General features: G+C 51.6%; 12 protein-coding genes across 12 annotated transcripts; 7 read left to right on the top strand and 5 right to left on the bottom strand.

Annotated features, from left to right (window-relative positions):
* Positions 1–242: 242 nt before the first annotated feature.
* Positions 243–629, top strand: MVES1_001021 (uncharacterized protein; the record flags this gene model as incomplete). Its single annotated transcript, XM_056205875.1, has 1 exon — positions 243–629. The coding sequence occupies one exon, from the start codon at positions 243–245 to the stop codon at positions 627–629; it is 387 nt and encodes a 128-aa protein (XP_056061850.1).
* A 363-nt stretch (positions 630–992) lies between these two features.
* MVES1_001020 (uncharacterized protein) lies at positions 993–3,743 on the top strand (the record flags this gene model as incomplete). The annotated part of the gene is made up of 1 exon (XM_056205874.1): positions 993–3,743. The coding sequence occupies one exon, from the start codon at positions 993–995 to the stop codon at positions 3,741–3,743; it is 2,751 nt and encodes a 916-aa protein (XP_056061849.1).
* Positions 3,744–4,133: 390 nt separating this feature from the next.
* Positions 4,134–4,580, top strand: MVES1_001019 (uncharacterized protein; the record flags this gene model as incomplete). The annotated part of the gene is made up of 3 exons (XM_056205873.1): positions 4,134–4,226; positions 4,268–4,409; positions 4,447–4,580. 3 exons carry the CDS (start codon positions 4,134–4,136, stop codon positions 4,578–4,580), a joined length of 369 nt encoding a protein of 122 aa, XP_056061848.1.
* Positions 4,581–8,087: 3,507 nt separating this feature from the next.
* On the bottom strand, positions 8,088–9,277 carry MVES1_001018 (uncharacterized protein; the record flags this gene model as incomplete). The annotated part of the gene is made up of 3 exons (XM_056205872.1): positions 8,088–8,458; positions 8,501–9,201; positions 9,252–9,277. 3 exons carry the CDS (start codon positions 9,275–9,277, stop codon positions 8,088–8,090), a joined length of 1,098 nt encoding a protein of 365 aa, XP_056061847.1.
* A 2,668-nt stretch (positions 9,278–11,945) lies between these two features.
* IME4 (mRNA (2'-O-methyladenosine-N(6)-)-methyltransferase) lies at positions 11,946–12,569 on the top strand (the record flags this gene model as incomplete). Its single annotated transcript, XM_056205871.1, has 1 exon — positions 11,946–12,569. One exon carries the CDS (start codon positions 11,946–11,948, stop codon positions 12,567–12,569), a length of 624 nt encoding a protein of 207 aa, XP_056061846.1.
* Positions 12,570–13,192: 623 nt separating this feature from the next.
* Positions 13,193–14,353, bottom strand: MVES1_001016 (uncharacterized protein; the record flags this gene model as incomplete). Its single annotated transcript, XM_056205870.1, has 1 exon — positions 13,193–14,353. The coding sequence occupies one exon, from the start codon at positions 14,351–14,353 to the stop codon at positions 13,193–13,195; it is 1,161 nt and encodes a 386-aa protein (XP_056061845.1).
* Positions 14,354–14,784: 431 nt separating this feature from the next.
* MVES1_001015 (uncharacterized protein) lies at positions 14,785–15,271 on the top strand (the record flags this gene model as incomplete). The annotated part of the gene is made up of 2 exons (XM_056205869.1): positions 14,785–15,126; positions 15,164–15,271. 2 exons carry the CDS (start codon positions 14,785–14,787, stop codon positions 15,269–15,271), a joined length of 450 nt encoding a protein of 149 aa, XP_056061844.1.
* A 202-nt stretch (positions 15,272–15,473) lies between these two features.
* Positions 15,474–16,662, bottom strand: MVES1_001014 (uncharacterized protein; the record flags this gene model as incomplete). Its single annotated transcript, XM_056205868.1, has 2 exons — positions 15,474–16,476; positions 16,511–16,662. 2 exons carry the CDS (start codon positions 16,660–16,662, stop codon positions 15,474–15,476), a joined length of 1,155 nt encoding a protein of 384 aa, XP_056061843.1.
* A 145-nt stretch (positions 16,663–16,807) lies between these two features.
* On the top strand, positions 16,808–17,674 carry GSP1 (GTP-binding nuclear protein gsp1/Ran; the record flags this gene model as incomplete). Its single annotated transcript, XM_056205867.1, has 5 exons — positions 16,808–16,850; positions 16,891–16,928; positions 17,022–17,058; positions 17,106–17,365; positions 17,402–17,674. 5 exons carry the CDS (start codon positions 16,808–16,810, stop codon positions 17,672–17,674), a joined length of 651 nt encoding a protein of 216 aa, XP_056061842.1.
* Positions 17,675–18,028: 354 nt separating this feature from the next.
* On the top strand, positions 18,029–20,394 carry RRN3 (DNA independent RNA polymerase I transcription factor; the record flags this gene model as incomplete). The annotated part of the gene is made up of 3 exons (XM_056205866.1): positions 18,029–18,046; positions 18,083–18,377; positions 18,410–20,394. The coding sequence occupies 3 exons, from the start codon at positions 18,029–18,031 to the stop codon at positions 20,392–20,394; spliced, it is 2,298 nt and encodes a 765-aa protein (XP_056061841.1).
* A 31-nt stretch (positions 20,395–20,425) lies between these two features.
* Positions 20,426–23,249, bottom strand: MVES1_001011 (uncharacterized protein; the record flags this gene model as incomplete). Its single annotated transcript, XM_056205865.1, has 2 exons — positions 20,426–22,963; positions 23,181–23,249. 2 exons carry the CDS (start codon positions 23,247–23,249, stop codon positions 20,426–20,428), a joined length of 2,607 nt encoding a protein of 868 aa, XP_056061840.1.
* A 321-nt stretch (positions 23,250–23,570) lies between these two features.
* MVES1_001010 (uncharacterized protein) lies at positions 23,571–24,423 on the bottom strand (the record flags this gene model as incomplete). The annotated part of the gene is made up of 2 exons (XM_056205864.1): positions 23,571–23,690; positions 23,731–24,423. 2 exons carry the CDS (start codon positions 24,421–24,423, stop codon positions 23,571–23,573), a joined length of 813 nt encoding a protein of 270 aa, XP_056061839.1.
* Between the last annotated feature and the right edge of the window lie 177 nt (positions 24,424–24,600).

Raw genomic sequence — 24,600 nt, 5'->3', positions numbered from 1 at the left:
CAAAAATTTCGTCTTACTCTTGAGCGCGCGGAATCGATCCTACGATTGAAAGCATTGGAAGAGATGTGGAAGAAAGAGGTATGTGTCCACTTACGGTGCGTAAGGATGTTGTAAACGATTAGTCTTGAAGACACGCTATGGTTACATCTTTTTTTCCCTTTTACACTGAACGCAATCCTACCACTTGTTGTACAGGTACTTACTGACAGAATAAACCATTGCAAACAGAGCTGCAACGGAATATGGAGCGTCTGTTAGGCTCGCGGCCTTCCTTTACGAACGACCCACGCCCTACACTCCAAACTGCGCCGCATTCTCCACGCGGCGCCCCCTACGAAGAGTTTGGCGAGTCACAGAATGTGCTTAAAGCACCTTCTGCTCTTGCACTGGCTATTCGTCGCTCAAACGAGGTGCACGCTCAGGCTATGGCAGAAATGCCCACCGGTGCGCCGGTAAAAAAGGGCTCGAGCACGCGTGTTGTTGACGCAACAACACCAACGCGTGCGCCCGTACGTATTGTATCTGTGAGCCCTGGCTCTTACTCTGGAGTAGGAACGCTGGCACGCAACAAAAAGCGCGCCGCGCACCGTGCAAAGCAGCGCGAGGCACGGCGTGCCAAAAAAACATGATAGGAATATATGCTTGACACCCTCCACACTGTCAGGGCCCACACGACCTGCACGTGGCTCGGAGATAATATAACACGTAGGTGGAGGCACAAATGTGAGGAGGTTCCACGCCTTGCAGAAAATACCACACGGTGGTAGGCTAGGTCAGGTGCAATAAATAATTTGGCCAATCAGTGTGTTGTGTAATGGCGTTGAAAGGTTTGATGCGGCGCGCTAGGATGAATGCAAGCTTCGCGTTAGCGCAGAGCGAATCGAAAGCCTGAATCTCTATCATACGCACCTTGCAGGAAGGAGGAAGCCAGCCTGGCTCAAGCTTGAAGTTTCCCACTCCGACCGCATTGTGCTCGCTGGAGCCTCATCTTAATGGATTTCAAACAATCCGTCACAACACGCCCCATTGGGTCGGGTGCAAAGCATCTCGGTCTCAACTTTCCTTGGAGTGAACCGAGCGTGCTGGAAGGGCCTATGGAAGGAGGCAAGGCCAATTTTCTAAGTGTGGACGATCCGGAATCGGACACAGATTCTGAAGATGACATACTCTCGCCCCCACAAGCAGCTCCTAGAGCCCCTCGGGCCGCAGCGCAAGCGCAGCGCGTGAGTCCTGCAGTTCCAGCACGGCCTGTACCTGCTGCACAGCCCCGCGTCCCGCTCGCGAACGTGCACTCGCGCACAAAGCTCCATACTGAAGCGCCGGAAATTACACCTGTACCAGCAAAGCCTGCTGCAAAAGACTCTGTTCGAATGTCGCCTCCGGTAACGAGCATGTCACTGGGCCCCGGTCTTTCTCCACCCCTCTCTGGCGCACTCAAAGCGACGCTGGCGCCCAAGGCGAAACTAGTATCGCAGAACGGTACGACGAACAACGGGATGGATAGCGCCAAGTACCACCAGTTTTTTGCAGACCAGGCATCACCATTGAGCCGCTACGAAGCCGACATGAGCTCGGCTGGTCATGGCAGCAAGTTAGAGACCTCGCCGCCCCTTGTGTCGAAGGATGCGGTACCGCCAAAGCGTAGCGACAAACCAACCCTGAACCAGCCCAATCGGGACTATTCCAAGCCGGGCCATGGCCATAGCGCGGCAGATGCGTACAATAAACGCATGATGACCGAAAAGCAACAATCAAGTGCGCTTCCCACGTTAGACACATCCCGAGCTACAGCCGATGCGGAATCGGCACGCGATCCGACGGTGCTGTCTGATGCACAGAAGGCCGAGCAAAATGGACTTGGCATTGGCGGCATCTTCGGCAAATCTGGCGACAAATCCATCAAGAACACGGCGAGTCGCTTTTTTAAAAAGGTTGGCCGCACTAAGCAGCCTTCAGCACCACCCATGCCCGTGGAAGGTATACAAAATCAGCCGAGCAAAGAATTTAACCTTGCTCGTACGCGCGAAACAGCTGGAGATGCATTACAGAGTTCCAGGCCAAGCTCGCCAATGCAATTTTCTGGTTTTCGAGATCGTCTGCGCAGCACGTACGATGCCCGTGTCCGTTCTTTTTCGCAAGAGAAGAGCGACCCTTCTAGAGGTCTTAAGCAAGATCCAATGCCGGTTTCAGCTGCATACCAGGCTGTATACCTCAATGACGAGGTACTTTCAAGTGCTGGTGGTATTCAAGATGAAGACTACATTGAAGAGGAAGACGAGGACTTTTATGAAGAAGGCGAGGAGAGGGAGGAAGAAGAGGCTTCTATGCGTGGACCTCGCTCGGCCCCACCTACTCAAGGACCTACACCCGTGGTGGGTCAACCTTTTGTGCAACAGAACCTCAATTCATTTGCTGCGCGCGACGCTGTAAAAACGTCGCCGGATCCTCTTTCCCAAGCTGGCACTGCACCGACGGAACAAGTACCTGTACAGAACCGACCCTTGCCGCAGTCCAAGCCTGTGCCTAGCCTCTCTCAAGTGGAAGAGCCCAACATTAAGACGCAGAAAGCGACATTGGATGAACCGAGACGATCAATGCAAGCGCCGCAGACACCTTTGGAGCAAGCGGAAAACACCATCGCCAAAGCGAAACCTGCCGCGCACGGCCTTGCTTCTGAAGATGCAAGGTCGCCACAGGCGCGTCGCGAGCCAAGCGCATACTATCCCAACGATGAGCGCGCAAATGCATCACACAAAGCCCCACAAAGTCGCATATCGAGCTGGGCAAGCATGTTTAAAGAACCCAAAGACGGTGCGGCACAGTCCAAAAATCTTTGGCAATCGCTAATGAAAAAATTGCACATTGGACAAGCCGAAGCAGCAGCGCCAACAAAGACCGCCGAAACTCTGGGCACGTCGCTATCGCCGCCCCTTGCACAAGGTGCAGTGAATGAGAAACCTCCTAAAGTACCAACCGAGAAGCCTGCTTTCTCGAACCAGAATCGGCAAAGTCGCACGATTAGCGCGCTCAAAAACCCTCTCCGCAAGCAACCAAAACCGCCGGCGCCCAAGCCCAGGACCATCAATTTGTCTGTGCCAGAAGCAAGCCCCGTTACGAACAGCAGCGATGCAACCCCAGCTACAAACACGAAAGCGTCTGCACCTCCTCAACTCCCTACGCCGGCAGCATTGCTTGGTAAGGATAGGCCTGACACTGCCGCTGTGACCCGTCCTGGCGAGGCGAATACGTTGGACGCGGCGGGAGCTGCCGATGCAGACGCCAGCTCACATTTAGGTGGTGCTGCAGTGCCCATCCTTGGTGCAGCTACTTCGCCGCAAGAAGACTACTATAACCAATGGATTAAAGGTGAAAATGGCGAGTATGGCTACGAGTATGGCTATGGCGAAAACTATAATTATGGCTATGAGTATGGCTATGGCTATGATAATGCGCAGCAGGGTTACGATCCGGCTAGTACAGAGGAGAGTAACCTTTTGAACCTAAACTTTAACCAAAACGACTGGTCGCTTAACTTTGACTTTGACAGGCCAAAGCAACGCAGCATGGGTTACAGCAATGCCAATGGCAAGTCGCTTGCACAAACTTTGGGCGAACCGAGTGCAGTAAGGACAGATCACAACCAACCCGGGGTGCCACATGAGCTCGAACCGAACAGCAGCACAAAATTGCCCACCATGCAAAGCACATTTAGCCTTGGCGCGGAACTTGTGGATTTCCTTTAATAATCAGCTAGTGCTTAGCTGCCGTACCTTTTCCTTTCTTGTCCAAACCTATGTTCGAATTTAAAACACTTTAGCTAGATACACAATTTCGACATCTACGTACATACCTTGGCGATTTTCGCTCCTCGCCGCCTTCCGTAAAACAGCTCTACGCACTAAACTTTCGTGCGCCCACGTCACATTGGGACATTATTTCTCCACATTCCCACCGGTTAGACCGGTCCAATATCTGTGCCGGTGGCAATAGCGGAGCTGCATGGGCCAAGCGATCCCCCACATTATTGGCTAAAAGCCCCGGGTTCTGGCCACAATCCCCGCAGGCAATCGGAGTCACGGTCTGGTACAAAAGGGGCGCGACAGAAAATCCCTTCTCATCCATTATTCGCAACAATGAGCGACTTCAAGTCTTCCCAGTATTTCAAGCAAATCACCGACGGCCTTGCCGGCATGTCTGATGCCGAGAAGAAGGACCTCCAGAAGAAGGTATGTTCGGTTTACTTGGCGGAATAGAATGCTCACAATAGACCAACGCCGTCTTCGAGTTCCACATTAAGAACTCTGGTGGCAAGGAGCTCGTCCAGACCATCGATCTTAAGAAGGAGGCCACTGTTTACGAGGGCAAGGCTAAGGGCAAGGCTGATTGCGTGATCAGCCTCGCTGACGACAGTACGTACCCTGCGCAACAAGTATTCTAACGGAACAGCTTTTGCCGATCTCGCTGAGGGCAAGGTCAATGGCCAGAAGGCCTTTATGGGTGGTAAGCTCAAGGTCAAGGGCAACGTTATGCTTGCCACCAAGCTCGACGGTGTGCTCAAAGCCCAGAAGGCCAAGGCGTAAACTGTTTTGTGCACGCAGCGACAATGGCAGCATGGAAAATCTGAGTTTTACAGCGTAGCTCTATAGCAGCTGATAGAATGTCTTTTGACAGAATAAACTCGAATGCTTGCCTAAATATGATGTCGAGGCACAAGCATCGCCATTCTTTTGTTGAGCTACTACATACATAGATCGTTGTACAGACAATAACAAAATAATATTCCTATTTTTGTACAGGGCAAGAGCAAAAAAACAACGTATAGTGCGTGGATTAGTTGCCGCGGCTCCGATTTACGATACGCGAGAAAAATGACCTTGACCTTCCCAAACCGAGCTTCTCTGGCTCAGCCAAAGGCACAGTATTGGTATATTTTGTATTTGTGGCTGATGGCGCAGTACTTGCGTCTTGATACAAAGATGGGCTCTGTTTCGGAGGGGGCATTGGCGCAGCGATTTGAACGTTTTGGCCACGCGAGTGATGAGAACCGTAGGGAGACGCAGCATGGTACAGCTGTTCGTTGGCACCTTCGTCTCCTGCATATGTGTTGTACGAGATCGGCGGAGCAGCAGCGCTGCGTTCCGTTTCACCCGAACGCCATGCTGATGGGCGCAGCGTTCTGCTGCGCTCGACCTGCAAAGATGTGGCGCCCTGCGAGCTCTGCGCTGCTTCTTCGGGGTCCACCTTAAGACGCCGCAAACGCCCCAATAAGCTCTTGGAACGTTGTGCAGATTGTGGGTATGGCCTGGAGTCGAGATATTCTGTCTCTCCATACGCATCCCCGCTGCCCTGACTCGTTTGCGGAGTGCGATTGTCACCCCGTAGGTACGTTTCCATGTCGGCAAAATTGCTGCTGCGGCTGCTGCGGCCACTCTCCATTCCTCCTCTCTCATAACGGTATCGATTTCCATTGCTGGATGGCACATTGAAGTCTTGCCAAGGCTCCGATGCTACACCAAAGAACTCGGCATTTGGATTTGCGCTATCGTCAGCAGCGCTATCAAATGCTTCCTTGGCGCGCTGAGGTTGGTCATTGACATATGATTGGAGTCGTTCTGTGATTTTGGGTTTGCCTCCCTGATACGCTTCGGGGGGCAAGCCCTCCGGCCCACGAACGCGCTGGTGTTCGTGGACGAGTTTGCTAGTCACTGGGTCGACATTAGGATCAAATGCACGAATGGGTGCAGAGTCATTAGTCACAATGTTAGCCCGCGGTGAGCAGGCATCATAAGGAGAATCGTGATGAAATACTGAAGCGTTAGACAAATCCAAAAAAACACGGCGATACGTACAACTTGCCCCGTGCATACCTGAAATGTCGAGTTGATCGATAACATCCAAGCGAGATCCGGGCACAGAAGCATTCGGATCATCGCCCTGTACGACTGGATCTACGTATTGCGAATACCGTGACTTGTTTTTCTTGCCGTCAGATCGACGGATCTTGGTGAGCAGCTTGTTCGTCGTTTTGCGGGGCTTCGGCGGTGGCATGGGCGCCTCATCACCGGCTCGGAGCACGCCAGACGACATGATATGGATTATAGGATTAAAATCCCACTAGACTCAATCACTGCTGCGAGCAAACTGCGAAGAGAGGGTTACACAAGGTAACGCGTAGCTGGTAGAAGAGAGTTGAGGACCGTAGCGCGGCTACTGGCAAGTACTCGTTCGGCCGGCCCATGGACCGTCCCTTGCGTGTTTGGCAGAAATCCAATGGGGCAGAGGACGCATCTGCAAAAACAGATTGCACTGGCCAATCAATATAAAGTAACTTTGGTGGAGGGCGTATCCGTGCATGATCAAACTATTCACGTATAGAGATGGGTGGGCAGACCATAGTTGCCAAAGTTGGCGACCATCAGGACTCGGTCCTCGCAGGATGAAACGACACGGGTGCTATTGAAGCAAACGCCAAACACTCTCCCATGGTGCACACATTTTTCCCATAAAAACTCAGGCGCAGGTAGAAGCATTTCTGGCGATAGCGTACGTGGTGCACTTAGTGTCGGCGCAATATTCCATAAGCGGGTGACGCCGTCCCAACCACCACTGATCAATAACTTGCGCTCCGGATCATAAGAAAGGTCCCGCACTAGTTGGTCATGTGCTTGGAAGACGGAGAGCAACACGCCCTCGTCAGCATCCCAAATGCGAATCACCTTGTCGCTGCTGCCTGTAAACACAAGTGACCCCGACAGAATTATAGAAGAAATACCACAGTGTGGTCCCCGAATGACAGTGCGTGGCTGCCCTGTGGCAACATCCCAGATATGGATGGAGCCATCGCCGGCTCCGCTCGCAACAATGCCGTCCTGCAGACAGCACGCATTCACAGATGCAGAATGACCGTAATATGTATGCACGTAAGCCAAATCAGAACGGCGCCAAACACGCAACGTCTTGTCACGACTGGATGTTACAATCCATTGCTCGCCAAAAGCAACATCCAGGACGCCAGACGCATGACCAGAGAGGACAGGCCCTGCGATGTATTTGCTGCCAGGGGCATGTCCCTTCGACTCTGGCGCGCTCAGCTCCTCGTACCATATCCGTGCAGTGCAATCTGAAGAGCAGCTCACAAGCATCCCACGACCATGTCTCACACATAGTACACTTCCATGATGTCCTGATAGCACAGACACACATGCTTCAGTGTTGCAATCCCATATCCGTATTGTGCGATCGCGCGAGCCACTAATGATGTAGCCTTGCGTCCCTGTACCTAGACCAGGATCAATACAACAGCAGTACACGCTGTCCTTGTGACCACGTAACACCGATTTGGACGGCTCAAACTTTGTGTTCACCCCGTTTGGTAGAGTGGTGAGCAACTCGCGCCACCGGCGCTCCAAGGCAAAACGCCCCATGAATAATTGCTTCCACGGGAACACGCTAGATAAAGGCGATATTGCAAGCGCATAGAATTCATCCAAAGGCATATCTGTGCGCACACCCCAGCCCGGATTCCTAAAAAACAGGGTCTGCCAAAGCACTTGGTCATTTGTAAGTCCATGCCAAGCTCGACAGACCAGCGACGCTAGTAAAATGTCGCATGGATTCCCAAGGAATGAAAGGGTATATAGAGCAAGCTCGTGTGGAAGTGCTGCTAAAAAGTTGATACGCTTCCGGCTTGGTCTCTTGTTTGACTTCCAAGGAACAAGCGTATCCATATCGCTGACAAGCGCCTTGACATTGTCGCTTGATGGATCTAAATGTGACGAAAATGACGCAAACGAGATGTCATATGGTATACTTATATCTGAGCGCCATAGTTGCTCGATGAACTGCATCGGCAGGCGAACCCCATGACCAGTGCCTAGCTCAGGCCCCATAATCCAACACGATCGCACGCTGTGAAGCAGTTTTGCTCCACATCACAACACCTGCATGTGACCAAACGGGCTGCGCGAAATTTTAGCCAGAATATACATGAAGTTAAATAGGCTATGAAGCGGCCATCCAAGGTGAAACACGTTGGGAAAGCTAACCGAAGGAAGGGAATATAAAGATGGTGCTTTGTACTTGACAGCTCAAATCGGGTTGTATCGATAAATTTTACCAGTGTTGTTCGTCGACTGCATCCAGCGTCGATTATCATAATCGCCCCAGTACTGGTGCTCGTCACGAACCGGATATTGAGCAGACTCTGTCGTGTATAGCTCTTCACTTTCGCGATTGCTCATGGGCGGATACGGAAGCTCCCTTGGCGGCTTGTTCGACTTGGACTCGCTAGTATTGTCGTAATCGGTATTGGTAGCACGAAGAACATTGACGCGCTCCGCAGTTGACATCCGCCCCTTGTACTTGCGGCTGTGACGACGGTAGTCGCCAGCGCCAATGCTTTCTACACGGGAGTGCTGGGAACTCTGAGATGGATTCCCTTTCAACTGTTGCTTGGGCCCTGTGAGAGGTTGGGCGTCTCTGGCATAGACGTCATACATACCCGAGTCGGTGTAATAAGCATCTGAGCCTTCCTGTGCGGGGTATCCTTCATACGCGTTCTCTGAATGAACGTTTCGGTATGCAGCAGGATCAGGGAGAGGAACATATCCTCGCGCGTTTCGTGAGGGGTGCGATGTTGCTAACGCTTCATTCGAGTCAAATGGTGACATCCCTTCGTCCCGAAACGGCGAAAGCATATCCGTAATCGGTGGTTGAGGGAGAATGCGAGGGGGTCTCGACGAACTTGCGGATGCATACGAAGGAATCTCATGCGGTACCATACCGACCGATTGTTGAACGGGCGGTGCAGGTAACAAGCGCGACGCGCGTTTTTCACCTGGTTGCAGCGGAGGCATCGGAAGCTTCCTTGGTTCGTACTGTGTCGCCACGGGAACGGGTTGGATCTGATCTAATAGCCCAATCTGAGATGTAGACCCCCGTGGATAGCGTACCGTGCTCCCTCTGCGCTGCGCGCGCGACAGACGCCTGTTTTCGTCTGCACCATTTCTCAAGCTTCCCGAGGTTGCAAAAGCAAAGTGCTGCGCGGGAGCGCGCGGCGGATTTGCAAACTTGCAAATGATTGCCAGAACAAGCATAATCGCAAGAATGGCAGTAACGGAAGCAACAAACGCAACGGCGTAGCTCCATTTCACGCCCTGTATACGACGACGCTCAAAGTGGTGAAGCTTCGCGCCATCATAGCTGCTAGCAACGTTAGTATATCCTGTCCTTCACGTAAAAGCCAAACGTACGAATCTCTCCCAATTGGACTCGCCATAGCAGTTCCCGCCCAAATTATAAAGGATATCATAGACAGGTAGCCCTGAAATCGAGTACAACACTGTGTCAGTACAACGATCCAGGGACAAAAAAAAAAACATACTATTGGTATCCCTGCCATTGCCCCCGACATGGCTTCGCCAAAGAGAATCCAACGCGTATGGTTGGAAACTTGAAGCTCAAAAGTGCGACCCTGTTGTAGTCAACCTGCAGAAAACCGATCCGACAATGTGACGGCACGGCACGCCATCAGGTCAGCTTTCTAGCGGCCCTGCAGATTCTACGCAGCACAGAGAAAAACTGATCCAACTATAAACTTCGGGAGCACGCGTTGGCCGCATATATTACGTAAGAGTACTTTTCTCTATGCCAATGGTTCCAATACACAATTGTGATTCGACATAACCACATTCTACGGCTGCGCCAACCTACAGGCCAGGCCGATCGGTTGGTCACAAGTACGAGACCTGCGTGCCCCTGCGCGTCAGATGCAATTACAGCGGCACATACATTCGAAGCGTGTCCCACATGCGCTGTGCGGCAATACGGAGCCATGGCCGCCTCGCGGCGCTTCCACTAGCACCGGAGTTCCGAAAGGCTAGCATTGTTAATAGGCAAAAAATTAGTGCACCGACTAAAAAGCGTTGGCGATGCGCACCATCCGCAAATAGCATGTGACGAATGGCAGCAAAGGATAGGCCCGGCTGTGGCGGGGCCAAGGTACTAAACGGCTCGTCCAACGGTTTACCCCGTAAGGAACCGTGCAAATCGTCGATCGTGTTTGCATAAGTTCGTTCGGTACCATTGACCCGCTTCGCCCCTATACGTTTGCCGCTGTGTCGGTGAATGGCGGTCGTGCGCTGCAATGACGCGCCGCCTGGCGTGCGCATCTCTTGTCCAAAGGTCGATTCTGGCTTGCTCTCAGAGTGTATAGGGTATGAAGAAGTTGGTTGGGTATCAGGATCTTGCGCAAAAGACGCTTGTTTTTCTCTGCGCGTTTTTTCTTCCTTGTAATGTTTGTGTATTTGATGCAAGGAAGTGCGTTGCTGTACTTTGAGTACGGCAGCATTCTCCTGTGCCGCTTCGATTTCGATCAGCAAGGACTTGGGATAAGTAAGTATAGTTTGGGAAGCGCACCTTTTTCTCCGAGTCAAGTAAATTAGCGTAGCCTACGCACTCTTTCGCGTATTCCCAATCGTCTAATTGCGCACCCAGAATCTGGAGTACATATATACGCATTATGCGTTCGTACGTGCCACTCGCATGTGGGACCTGGCCTTGCGATGCAAACAACGCCGCGAAGTACCACTCACACGTCTGTCGCGCATTCAGCGAAAGTCGCGCGGTGTCATGTTCGACACGGGTATACGCAGGGCCAGTGCGTGCATACATGTCAAGCCGAAGTGCGGTCAAAATCGCTGAAGTCAAAGCGACTTCTGGCACGCGAAGAATGAATGGCATCGTTTCCTCAGAAGGCTCCATGTTTGTGGGTTGAGGATCCGGCAACGAACAGTCCGGGAAGGAATAAAGGAGCAACATCGTGTACCAGAGAGAAACGTACAACGCACTTGCGTCCAGCTGCAAGAGTGCACGCATTTGCTCCGCAGGTTGGGCCTGTGCATTGGTCTGGGTTATTGTGGCGCCGTCATCATTTTTTTTTAGAGCTTGCAAGGTCCGCGCATGCAAAACGGAGTTTGTATATACAGTCGCGATTACTGTGTGCCGCAAAACGAGCAAACGTTCGAGCAAATGTGGATCCACCGCAACGCCGGTCAGTTTCATATCGGCTTCCACGTCCATGATGCCTTGTTGAATTGCACAGAGGCTGTACGCATAGTCCCTCGACAAAAATGCGCGTGTAGCTTCTGTGCATCGCCGATTTAGCGCCGGCACATCGTCGCGCGGAAACGCCGCCATGCTTTCCGCTAGGAAATGGAGAAGCAAAGTAACCGAGCCAACTCCACATTCTAACTTTTACCAGCCTCTACCTTGACACATGGATCAGCGTCGCGCGCCATCGACGTGCGCCGCCGCTATTGCAGAGAAATATCTGCAGCGACCTACTGGCAAGCAGAGAATATTAGCACAAATAGTAAGTTTTTTTTTTCTTGTTCTTTTCTGTTGAGTTCCTGCTTGCTAACGAGAGATGCAAAGCCAAGACAATAGCTTTCAGGCACACTGTTCATGGCTGACACGCGATGCGTGTATCCATGCATTCTTAGCCGAAAAAGCTGAGAGTACGCCCTATGAGTGCAATAAAGTATGTATGCATCTTGGTACTTACACGAAAAGATTCATTTCCGCGCGCAAATGATGCCGCACACAAACCCCGCCCTGGGCCATTGTGGGTACTTAAACGTGTGCCACAGAAAAAACACTTGCAAGGTTGGTGACTGCATCGCAGCTCACGGTAGTTTCTCCATTTCGAGGTCGACACGACACCGCCGCACAAGTCATTTTCGTTGGTGTGCACGAGCCCGCACCATTATAATCGGAACTCTGCGTGTGAAAAAAACGCGTCGTTCTATGCACCCACACATATGCTAAAAAGGGCAAAGCTGGACAGATGGATACAAACAAAAGAGTGGTGCGAATCGACGCAATATGCAAGCGAGACCCAGACGCTGCCCGCACAGTGGATTCAATGTGACCTAAGGCACTTTGACATGTCCAAGTTTGGCAAGTTTGACATTGTTGTAGTGGATCCACCTTGGGATATCCACATGTCGCTTCCATATGGAACGCTTTCTGATGAAGATATGTACAATATACACATCCCTTCCTTGCAAGAAGAAGGGCTCTTGTTTCTTTGGGTGACAGGACGCGCGATGGAATTTGGGCGCTCCTTATTGCGAAAAATGGGGTATATGCGCATCGACGAGCTGGTGTGGATAAAAATTAACCAAGTGCAACGGCTTATTCGTACTGGGCGTACTGGCCATTGGCTCAATCACACAAAAGAACATTGCTTCGTGGGCCTGAAAATGCCAGGCATGCCGCCCATGGATGCACCACCGCCAGGCATGTGCCTCCCAATTCCACAATGGCTGAATAGGGGTATCGGTAATGACGTGATTGTAACGCAAGTCCGGGATACGTCAAGAAAGCCTGACGAGCTCTATTCCATGATAGAGCGCATTTGCCCTGGCGGCCGTAAAATTGAGCTTTTCGGAAGACAGCACAATATACGTCCCGGGTGGCTCACGCTTGGAAACCAACTGAAAGGCACCCATGTCGTCGAGAAGCGATTACGTGAGGCGTGTGCAGAGCAAGGCATCACCAACACATAGTAGCGTAGCGAGCCTGCACGGCCCAATTTATCACGTAAGCCTTGCCCACCCACCGCGAAATGGAGGCGATTAAAGCATGGTTTGGATGCTGTTTGGGCGCGCACCGCACGAACCGTGCGCCGGAACAAGCCGAGGTACGCTGTGGGACGAATCTTACTGTAGCCTACGGAACAAACTCCGTTATTGCGTGAAACGCCGCCCCCCATAGCAGTGGGCGACGCTATTCTCTTCCCTGCGTCGGTGATTGACGATATTCTGCAAACGCTACGAAAGTACGTATTTGAATTGTCTAACGGTAGCAATACACTCACTGTGGATGTGAATGCCAAGAGTTGGTCACAATTGACACCACCAGCAATATCCCGCGATGGCACGGATGTGACACGGGAAGTCCATGTCCGTCCACTGCGACTGATTGCGCCGACGAATGGTGCCGCACGATACAACGCACTGGATAGCAAGATACCTGAGACACGCTCCATCACACTTACATTCCATAATGACGAGCTCACAGATCCAGTTTCAAAAACAACACGAGAGCGTCTTGCGACGCAAGCTAAGCAGATGGGCACTGTCCGCGCTACGTGGGTTGATAAGAACGTGCCTGGGCGAACGGCAAATAGCTATGATCGTTGAATGACCAGGTACTTATACTCTACTGTGTGCCCTTGCTGCTCATGAAATGCGCTGCGGTGCATCGTGATAGGTCCAAAATCATCCGTGCCCCGGATCTGCTCTTCGCACACAACATGAAAGGGGCTGGAAGGGTGTGTAAACGCGTTGTACACAGCGTCCAATTCCTGTAGGTGTGTGGATCGTACAGGAACAAGAATATGCAGCTCCGGCTCCGCATTCCCTGGCTTTTTGGGTGCGAGGTACTTGCATGCTACTGCATGAATCCACGCTGGGTGTGCTGGATCGTAAATGCAGTCTGCTGCGAGGATGACATCGAATGGATGGTCATCTGTCAAAGGTGGATATGCAGCGGACCGTTCCTGGTTGGCTGCAGGAAGTGTTTGTGCCGTAGTCATGCTTGCCAACTCTCCCGTGTACGCCTCGTATACATGCTGCCAGTCCAAGGTTGCGACATGTGCACCGACATCGTCGCTGTCCAAACCATTACGAGTAACATTATAGTGTAAATTTTCCAGAACGACCGCGTGATAGTCCGTGAGAAAGATCTCTGCAGGGCATCCTTGTGTGCGCATCCATACGCCAAGCGCTAACCCAACAAGGCCAGTGCCCGCACCAAGCTCTAAAATGCGTCGCGGTCGATGTTTTTTTGCGTACTGAAGCATAAGGCGCCTCGCCATGTACGGAGCGGCCCCCCACGTTCGACCACCCAAAGCGTCGTCTGTAAGAGGTATATCGCGAATATACACATGAGCACTCGCTTCGTGCTTGTCAGTTGGCATACGATCGCCCAAGAAAAAACGGTATACAGTTTCTCGTACGCCAGCAGCAGACTGACCCGCCATCAAAACAAGCAACGCGGCACATTCGTCAGTAAATGGTGCAAATTCATGCTCTTTGCATGCCTTGCGTAGCACGGCATTCAGCCACGTCTGGACATAGCGCTCCTCGAACGCGTCTTCTGGCGCGCTGTCGTGCTGCCCATTTGATCTAAATTCCTCTCCTCGCAACGGCTCCCATATCCAAGTTTCCCTGCCTGAACCAATATCGTAGGCGCGTTTTATCTCTTCAATTCCCCGCTGCACATCGTCTACGTGCACTTGCGATACGCTGGGCAAGTCCCGCGTTGGTATAAAACGCACGTTGGCCATGTAAGGTGTGGAGGCATGCCAAGCGTGGAGCAACAGAGCAATGAGTATAATATGTGCGACTATGCATTGCTAGCTGTTCGAGTTATGCTTCGCACATTTTGCACACTTCTGCACCCAAACAAATGCCAAAAGGGCAAAAGGTTCGGGAAATGCACTCGGGTTCGGTCCGCTGGGGATACTTACCATAGCGTCCGAAATGTGACGTCCATTGCGCCGCGGTAAATGCGGTTTTGTTTCTTTGTCACCGCTGTGTGAATTTCGTGGAAATAGTAGAAACGACCGTGTATAAAATGAGCTGAAAGGGACACCGATCACCGCGCAATTCCAACCGTGCACGGCGGCTGAAAAGTCCAACACTGCAGGCAGCTCTAAAACTTAAATCCCAATCCAGTGGGTGTCGGCTCCACCGACTCGACTAGACAATCCGTACCATGATGCTTCCACGCTCTGTGCAAATGCAAGCGTTCCGTATAGCGCGTATGAGCCCCGCTCACCAGTCTGTGCGGTTCCTCTCACAGTCTCCTATTGCTCGCAAGGTTGAGGAAGACATTTCTGGCGAACGCCTTGGCGAAATTTTACAGGAAAAGCAGCAGCAAGGTGCAGAGGGCGTGCCGCTGTTGGTCGACTTCTTTGCAGAGTGGTGTGGACCCTGTAAGCAACTGAGTCCGATCCTTCTTCGCCTTGCTTCTTCGCCTGAGCTGGTTGGCGGCCGTAACATCGACTTGGTCACTGTGGATGTGGACAAAAATATGGAAGTGGCACAAATGTTCCAGGTTCGTATCTTTACTTTTGCTCTTTACTTACACTCAGGTCCGTGCAATGCCTACCGTTGTAGCCATTAAAGATGGGAAACATGCCTCCACGTTTGTAGGGCTTCTTCCTGAACCGAAGCTGAAGGAGTTTATTGAGAACCTATAAGGTAGCAGTATACTGCGCGCAATAATAAAGTGCATTCGCATATCTTGTATTCATGCTTGGTCTCTCGGAGAGCGTAACGGTAAGATGCCGTTGCCATGCCGCGTCCTAAGGTCTGTGCGTGTGGAGCTGAAATGGCAAATTTTCGCCAATTGGTAAACGTCGACAGCGTGACTGCTATAGTACAATATACATTTTGAATAGCCTACGCATTTGTGCGTTTCTTTTTCTTGGGCTTTTCATACTCCTCTTTTGCAGAACGTTTCGAGCTGCGTGATGCGCCAGGCTTGTTCTTTTCTTTGTGGGACTTTTCCTCCTTCTTGTCGCGCTTTTCTTTTTTTCCCTTCTTTTCCTTCCTGTCTTTCTTTCTCTTCTTCTCTGCCTTTGTGACATTAATGTCATCCTGCATCTGTAACGTCTCCTCAGTCGTGGTGCCAGTTTCGTTTATTACAGGGAGCGTCTCTTCGTCGCTCGACATCTCGTCTGTATCGACGACCGGTTCGTCGTAGCTGTCTTGATCCTCATCGCTATCCTCGGCATCATCCTCTATTTCGACCTCTTCGCTCCGGTCTGCTGCTGCTTTGTCCTCTTCTTCGCTAGTCGCGTCAGAATCATCCCAGCGCACTTTACGCGGTGCGGGCTCTGCCAGAAACATGCTCTCCTCATGTGTTACTTCCACTGCCTCCTCGGGCTCCTCTACATGCTCGGCTTCAGCGAGCGCTTGGTCAAAGGAAAGCGAGCCAGGCCGTGGAGGTGCAACGCTGAATGGGTCTTTAAGTAGACTGCCATGTAGAGAAAGCATTCGGTTCGCCACGGTCATGCTGATTACCGTAAACAGAAGCTTATGCTCGTTTCCGCCCAGTGGCGAGCCCGTCTTTTTATGGCGCCAGAGTCCAAGGCTGCGGTCATTCGGGTCACTGCGCTGGACAGCGCCCTCTTCATAGTAAGCAAACTCCCACTCTCCGACGGGCAAATGCTCGGCAGAAATTGCTGCATTAAACGTGTCGTGAAGGAGTAAAGATACGTGGCTTGGCGAGGATAATGTGATTACTCCTTCTAGCATCATACCGATTTCCGGGCGCCAAACCAGCGCTCGGAATGCGACAGGTGCCTCTGCAAACGCAGAATCACCGTAAATTTCACCCAGTGCGCTTTTAAAGTGTGCATCTGAATGCGTAATGAGAACACCCTCAAGCTGGGGAATGTAGCTAGCGTCAGAATGTCTGCTTCTTCGTAACGTACCGCATGACGAGCGTGTCCAATTGGTCCATCATGGAAGCTCCGGCATCACCCATCCATACAGGGGGAATGGCAAGGTTCATCGTAGCCGAGATTTTTGCAAGTCCCGAAAGCACACCCTCTACCGCCCCCTCCCGTTGCCATTCCTTCGCCATGCCGAGCAGATGCTTCCGCGCTTGGGCAATGCGGCGCAAAAAATTCGAGGCACCGAGATCACGTGCAGCATACCACGGAAAGGCAAAGAAGCAAGTGTTTTTTCGTCACGCTGCACTCACATCGTCTACGTGCTTTGGTTTCATTATGACAGACGCTCAAAACATCCCTAATTTCAAGCTGGTACTTGGTATGTACTACGTGTTGATGCAGGTTCTGACACAGTGCAGTTGGTGATGGTGGTACGGGAAAGACCACTTTTGTGAAGGTACGTTGCCACAAAGGCGACGTCATGACGTTGGGTACTGACCATTTGTGTATTTTGCGCGGCCTATGCGCGCATGTACATGCCATTTTTTAGCGTCACCTTACCGGCGAGTTTGAGAAGAAGTACATTGGTACGTACGAGCGCTTGTGGTGCGTGCGCAGTTGCTAACGTCCACAGCGACCCTCGGTGTTGAAGTCCATCCTCTCCAGTTTCACACCAACTTTGGCCCTATCGTTTTCAACGTGTGGGACACTGCAGGCCAGGAAAAGTTTGGTGGCCTGCGTGATGGCTACTACATCCAGGGCCAGTGTGGCATCATTATGTTTGATGTTACCTCGCGTATTACATACAAAAACGTTCCTAACTGGCACCGCGACCTCGAACGTGTTTGTGAGAACATTCCCATTGTTCTCTGTGGTAACAAGGTCGATGTGAAGGTGCGTGTGCATACATGGCGAATGCTGACTTGATAGGAACGGAAAGTCAAGACGGGAGCCGTGACGTTCCACCGTAAGAAGAACTTGCAGTACTTTGAGATTTCCGCCAAGTCGAACTACAACTTCGAGAAGCCTTTCCTGTGGCTCGCCAGGAAGTTGGTTGGCAATCCCGCACTTGAATTTGCCGCTGCTCCGGCTCTCGCTCCTCCAGAAGTCCAGATTGACCACAGTCTCATGGAGCAATACAACAAGGAGCTCGAGACGGCTGCCGCCGCTCCTCTTCCCGATGAGGACGATGGCGATCTTTAAATTTCGTGCTGTGCTCTGAGTTATGCAGCATCGCTGTAGCACAAAGTGCATTTGTAGCAGCACTTGACCGAGCAAGTTACTGTGCTAGATAACATTGGATAAATTTCAATAGTCCATTACTTTGACACCATGATGCAAGTGCGCTTATCCCTCAAGCGAGGGAAGGGTGCATCACGTGGACTCCACAGGCGGGTTTTTTGGCATGTGCAATTTTTGGCGCACTGACATTCGTCTTCCGGGATGCCGCCTTCGCCACGGCGCAGAGCGCCAACCTCGAATGCCGACGCGTCAAATTCCAGCTCATTACACACTGTAACGCGACAAGGAATGTATGTCGTGTTTGTAAAGAATGCAATGGCGCAAAAAGCCAAGGTTTGTCGAGCGAAAGATTACACAAGCTAATACTAGAGCGACCTTGGCCCCTACGACGAATTGGTAGCCCAGTTTCAACGCGGCGCTAATACATGCTCACAACCTTCTTCTGCATTGCAGCTCCAATCATGGCTATTGGCGCTATCGCATGTTGCGCCGTCATTAGACAGGTCATGTGCGTCTTTGGTGGATGCGGTGATTGAGCTCCCGTGGCTGGCCATGCCCCAGGATGTTGCAGATGTATGGATGCGGCTTATATTGTCGGTTGTAAGCGCTCGCAGCGAGTGGATCACCAAAGTCGTCACGCTCCTCTTCCGGAGTTTTGGCCTACGTACGTGTGCATCAAGTTGACTAACCTAGCAGACTCGGAGTGGTACAAACAACTTGGCGAGCGTTACTTCGATCAAGCAGCGACACACATTACACATCGTCAAGTGTATGACCGCTTGCACACACTTCTGTCACATTTACTACGGCTTATTCCTACTCTTCCTTCTACGCTGCAGCCAACCCTCATCCAAAATTTTCCGCATAAGCGGGATCGTACATTGACCCAGGTGCTTTACATTCGTAACCTTTTGCGTGTGACAGAGTACTGCGAGGCGCTTACTGAACCTATTTGGTCCGCGGTGATCGACCATGCTTTACAAGTCGATGTAGGGATTCAAGTGGAGTTGGACGAGCTAGAAGAAAAAGGACTGGAGCCTACGGATACAGTCAACCTTGCAGATGTATTGGACAGAGATGTGCACGAAATTAATGGGGAGGAAGAGCAGTCTTTGGCTACGTCGCCAGGCGAAGATCCGAAAGATGGGTCAGGTTCCGACCTCGACATGCTCGAAAATCTTTCCGATGAAGATGGCTACGACGCCTCTGACTCCTTGAATACTGTCGCGATCAAGGAGGAGCCAGCTTGGAGCGAAATTGCAGTGCTTTCTGGTAAACTGGACGCTATTATGAAAACCGTCTTTGACTTTCTGAGCCACTGGGTAGGACACAAGCAACGTTCCAGCACGGCAGATGTGCGGTGCTACCAATTGTTTCAGACGCTCCTGGGGATATTTGCGCGCTCTATATTGACGACTTTCAAGTCGCGCCATGTCCAGTTTATTCTATTTTGGTACTCCTCGCTGGATCCCGAATTTACCGACATGTTTCTCGGCACGCTCCTTAGCAAGAGTCTGTATGTGATGCCCGGCGCAGGAAATGCGAATGCAGCAAATGTTGCGTCTGCATCGATCTTGCGTGCTGGGGCTGCTGGTTACGTTGCGAGCTATGTGGCGCGTGCCAAGTTTGTCGATGGATCTACCACGCGTATGGTGGTGTTGAATTTGTGTACCTATATGGATGCATGCCTCGAGTCTTTTACTAGTTTAGGTGCAAACGCACCTCCACCGGGCGCGAGGGACCACACCATCTTTTACGCGGTTGCTCAAGCTGTGTTTTACATCTTCTGTTTCCGCTGGCGCGATTTGCGTGATGGGGGCACTTTGGCACATGACTCTTCTCTCGTCCCGCATAGCGACGAGGATAGTGCGCATTCGCTTGCGGCTACCTATCCTGCGGCGTATTCATTCGAGCTGTCGCCGCAGCTTTTGCCTTCCTTGGGCGGCACTGGTGTCTCATTTGCCTCGGTCTCGTCGAACCACTCTGGTGCGAATGTGCCTATATCCGGCTGGTCGCTCGGCCTGGCTGTGGTGCAGCGTGCAATTACGTCTCCTTTGAATCCATTGCGCTATTGCAATGTAAACGTGGTGCATCAATTTGCATACGTGGCCCAGTATACGGGATTCTTGTACTGCTACTCTATTTTGGACACAAACGTTCGTCGCAGCGCAAAGGAAGCCTCGACATGTGCGCCTAATACGCCGCTCCATGAGCAAAATGGCGTGAATTCTTCCACGCGAGAGTCGACACCCGTCGCTCATTCAAAACGGCTTCATCTAATTGCCGGTGCGAGCGATACACCCGCACCGATCGCTGCCAAAAGTATGGACGTTTTCTTCCCTTTCGACCCGTACCGCCTTCCCAGATCGAACGCTTACACTGAGCCGGTCTACCGCGAATGGTCTGAGGTTGCACCCGACGGCGAAGAAGACGATGAAGAGCAGGATGCGGATGAGGACGTGGAAGAGTTGCAACGCGCGGATGTGGGCGACGATTCGGACGAGTGTGATGGACCCATTGCCGATATCGCGCATGCACGCCGTGCCAAGCTCAGTGCATTTGTGCCAAGATGCAGTGCGTCGCGCCTGGCCGCATTTCCTTCTTCATCCGACCCAAGCATTACGCCGGAGTTTGTGGCACAAAGTCTAGAAACGATGAGCATTAGCCCATACAATGGTTAACTCTATAGGGTGATGAATGTATAATACATGGTTATGTTTCTGAGAGCTGTGTCTTTATCACACACGAGAGTGTCTGGGAGATGCGCGCAGTGGTGGTACGGACCGTCAAGCGTGCAAGCTTGAGTTCAGCATTCGGCTCCAAGCGCAGCAGACAGCCGACTGGGCCATCTGCCTGTGTTGAATACACGCCTGCTGCGACGATATTTTCCGGCCATGGGTCTACACTGTGCAAAATTCCAAAACCCAGATGCTTGAGCAATTCCATAAAGTGTGCCTGTGATGTGCGGTCCATGTACCGCGGAATGGGAAAAACGCTTTGCACTTCCAATCCTGCGTTGGACCCAATCGCTTTCCAACGCTGGAAAAATTCTGGCGTATTCAGCGTTACCGGTTTCACTTCTTGCATGATCATCACAGGAAGCGGGATGCGCAAAGAGTGCAACTCGCTGTCTATCGTCATGGAGATGAGAAGCGTGTTTGCACACATTTCGGGCCCCATTTGGATGGTCACTTGCGCTGGTTTTCCCCGGCTCAAGCGCACTGGAAAAGGGGCGTGAACCGTTGCACCGGGCGTGGTGTCTTGATCGTTGGGTCCTTGCAACGTCACTGTATGAACCGTGCCGTCCACGACTGCTAGCATCTCAAAGTGCAGCACAACGAGGGAGTGGACACGCGAAAACGAGACGCTTATATTGTTGCGTCGGTACAGTACACCTGTGTTGGGCGTGTTGGGAACATGTACAGGTTTGGTGACAGTGTCGAACGCAGGCGACGAGGTCCTTGCAGGCGTTGAAACAGACTGGTCCTCGGGCTTGGGCGGCGAGGAAAAAAGATGAAGTGTATTTCGATGTTCGATCACAGCAGAGAAGGGACGCGACGGTGTAAGATTGCCATGATCCCGAAACGTGGCTTTCATGTCCGGAAGCGAGCGTCGGATGCTAATGTCACTCATATCGGGCAAATCTTTCTCAGGCGAATCCTTGGATGTGTCACACAACTCGTCCACATCATAACGCTGCACCGGATCTGGTCCTGGCATCAATCCATATGCCAATACGGTCATTTGCCTGCATGCAGAGTCCAAAAATGTGCTGTCCTTTTTCTCCAACAGTGCCACGTATTCGCAAGCGCGCTGCTTTAGTTCCGTGTTCGAAACGTATTGGCATGGACGCATGAGCTCCAACACACGGTCTGAAAGCAAAGGGTACAAGTTGACCAGTTTCAAGTAGGTCGCTAACAAAAAGGAGCGCGTGGAAGGAGAGCACAACTCAGCGCGGGCGTGCAAAACATCGAGTTGCTCGTGGGGAGATGCGCCATCTTCATCGACAATCAAGTTGCTTAGTTCACCCACCAAATAACTGCCTACCTTTACCAGCAGCTCATGGCACGAATCCTGCACCAAATATTCAAACACTTTCTCAATAGTGTGGTGTTGGATGGTAGGCTGTGCCATTACATAGGTCAAGAAATTATACCAAACCAGCTCGCCAACGTTGTCGCCAAAAGAGTTGAACAAGTAGAGCATTGTATCAATGTACCAGTTCTTCTCTACAGCAAACCGCTCTGCCAACAAAGAAATTTTCAGTGCAATTTCTTCGCGCATCGCCGGCTCCGCCGCGGGCAAACATTCAAACAAATCCAGCACCATATCTTGTGCTAAGTGCGCATCTGTCATAGTATACAGCAGATCGAGTGCTCGGCGTCGCACACTTATATCACGGTCCGAAAGCGCCGCAAAAATAGAGTCGCGATACATTTGCAACGGCGTGAGATTCTCGGTGCAGCGCGCCAAGTCGGTCAGCGTCTTCAAACTCAAGTACCGCACATTCGTTTCACGCGAATGAATGAGCTTCCCGAGAAGCGCTGTTGATCGCGCCGTGGTGGTAGATGCAGGATTCAAGTGCATTGCAAGGCGGATTGCTTCAAAAAGCACGGCATAGGCTGCGCTTCTCTGCGGGACAAGCGCGCTGTTTCTTTGTGCCAATGCGAAAATTGCGTCCAGTACTTTGTACAACTTAGATATAGCTGATTTCTCGCGTGTCGGTTCGTACAACTGCAAGAGTCGGAGCAAGTTCACTTGCAGCCATGGCACTGGGATGTCGTGGTACAAATAAATCTCCTTGTAATCATCCTCAATCACAATGCTGTACATTTGGTCCACAGCAGCATAGTAGCAATCCATATATGCGTCTGGAGTATTCTTGACTAGCTCAATGAGCAGCGTAGTGACACACTGCGCCACTCCTAAATGCGTCACTCGTATCAAATCGCTCAAGCGCGCACTCCATTCGGCAACATTGACTGGCAGTGGCCCTTTTTGATGCAGCCGGAGCAGTGCTAATGCCGCCTTTTTCTGTACACAGACGGGAGAAGTGCGTGATACAAGCAGTACCAACACATGCTCAGAGAGTGCCTCGACCATCTCTTCACTCGCAATATTGGCCACCACATGCAACGCAAGGCATGTATTTACTTCACTCATGTCCGCAAGATCCTTTTTGATGGAAACTGTTGCCAGGCGCACAATATCGGGGTATTCATTCATCAACAGCGTAAGCGCAAGGTAGCCCTGTAATGTTAATTGTCGTGCAAATTTTGCTTACCATCTGTTTCTCCGAGTATTTTGTACTCGCAATTAGCGTGATAGTCTCCATGTATCCCATGTCAACTTTATACCCTTGCAAATATGTATATACGATCTTGGCCACATATTTCTTGCGCTGGTAGCCATCCAATTTAGGAGCTACGCGAAACTTGGTCCGGATGTGCGACAATTCTTTATGCACTCTCCTCTCTTCAATATCTCGCGCACCACACGCCCGCAGCTCAGAGATATATTGCGTAAGCCCACGCATAATGGACTGCGACGATGGAGTTATTCGTTATTCGTCAATCCACCTAGGAGCCCGCCGTTGGAGTATTTTGCGTGTCACTCGACCGTGCGTGCGCTGTCGCGCGTCATGCAAAATTCGCGCATAATTCCCAAATGAAGGCGTGTAACTTTTAAAAATAGCCTGCCGAGACATGCCCCAAAACAAGCGGCAGCGTTGCTAAATTCGGCGCGCATTCGCGCTCGCACGATCACATCGCACAGTCAAACAGGGGGGAAAACGTAGATATGGAATCCTATTTCAAACAGCTAAACGAGCTGAGCTGGGTAAGGTACTAAAAAGCACCTAGGCGGCCTCCTCGCCTTTGTTCTCGGCACCAGGTGCGCCGGTCTGAGCAGCCTGCGCAGCCTCGGCGTTGTTGCTGCCCTCGACGGGCTTCTCCGTATCCTGCATGTCGCTTGTCCACTGTAAAGGTTAGAAAAATATACACAATAGCTGTACGCACCAGAGTGAGATTGTCGCGCAAGAGTTGCATAATCAGAGTAGAGTCCTTGTAGCTCTCCTCCGACAGGGTATCCAACTCAGCGATAGCATCATCAAAGGCCTGCTTAGCCAGGTGGCAGGCACGGTCAGGCGAATTCAAAATCTCGTAGTAAAACACGGAAAAGTTCAAGGCAAGACCGAGACGGATAGGATGGGTAGGAGGCAGCTCAGTGACAGCGACGTCAGAGGCAGCCTTGTAAGACTCGAGCGATTTGTCGGCAGAGTCCTTACGCTTGTCGCCAGTGGCAAACTCAGCAAGGTAGCGGTGGTAGTCGCCCTTCATCTTGTGGTAGAACACCTTACTCTCACCCGAGGTGGCAGACGGGATAAGGTGAGTGTCCAAGACCTTCAAAATGTCCTCGCAGATCTGCGCCAACTCAGACTCAATCTTTTCACGATAAGCCTTAATCATAGAAACGTGGGCCTCGTTGCCCTTCGACTCCTCCTTCTGCTCAATGGAGGAGACGATACGCCAGGACGCGCGTCGTGCCCCGATCACGTTCTTGTACGCGACAGAGAGCAGGTTGCGCTCCTCAACGGTAAGCTCCTGGTTAGAGGAAGCAACGCGCTTCATGTTCTCTACCATTTCTTCATAGCGCTCGGCCTGTTCAGCAAGCTTGGCAAGGTACACGGAATCTTCACGAGGCGAAGTCATAGCGGACAGTTAAGAGTGTCTGTTAAAAATAACACGCAGCACGCAAACAATGTTAGTACCTCTCCTCAATAAACCTTCCTACAACTGCACACACGCGCTACGTATGTGCGCTGAAGTAATGATACGTACTCACACGGACTGATGTCGTTCACTTAAAACGAAAGGTGGTGGTCACAA

This window comes from Malassezia vespertilionis, chromosome 2 (genome assembly GCF_029542925.1).
Source record: "Malassezia vespertilionis chromosome 2, complete sequence".
Classification (NCBI taxonomy): Eukaryota; Fungi; Basidiomycota; class Malasseziomycetes; order Malasseziales; family Malasseziaceae; genus Malassezia; species Malassezia vespertilionis.
The sequence above is the reverse complement of the archived record's forward strand: the minus strand, read 5'-3'. Positions and strand labels throughout refer to the sequence as shown.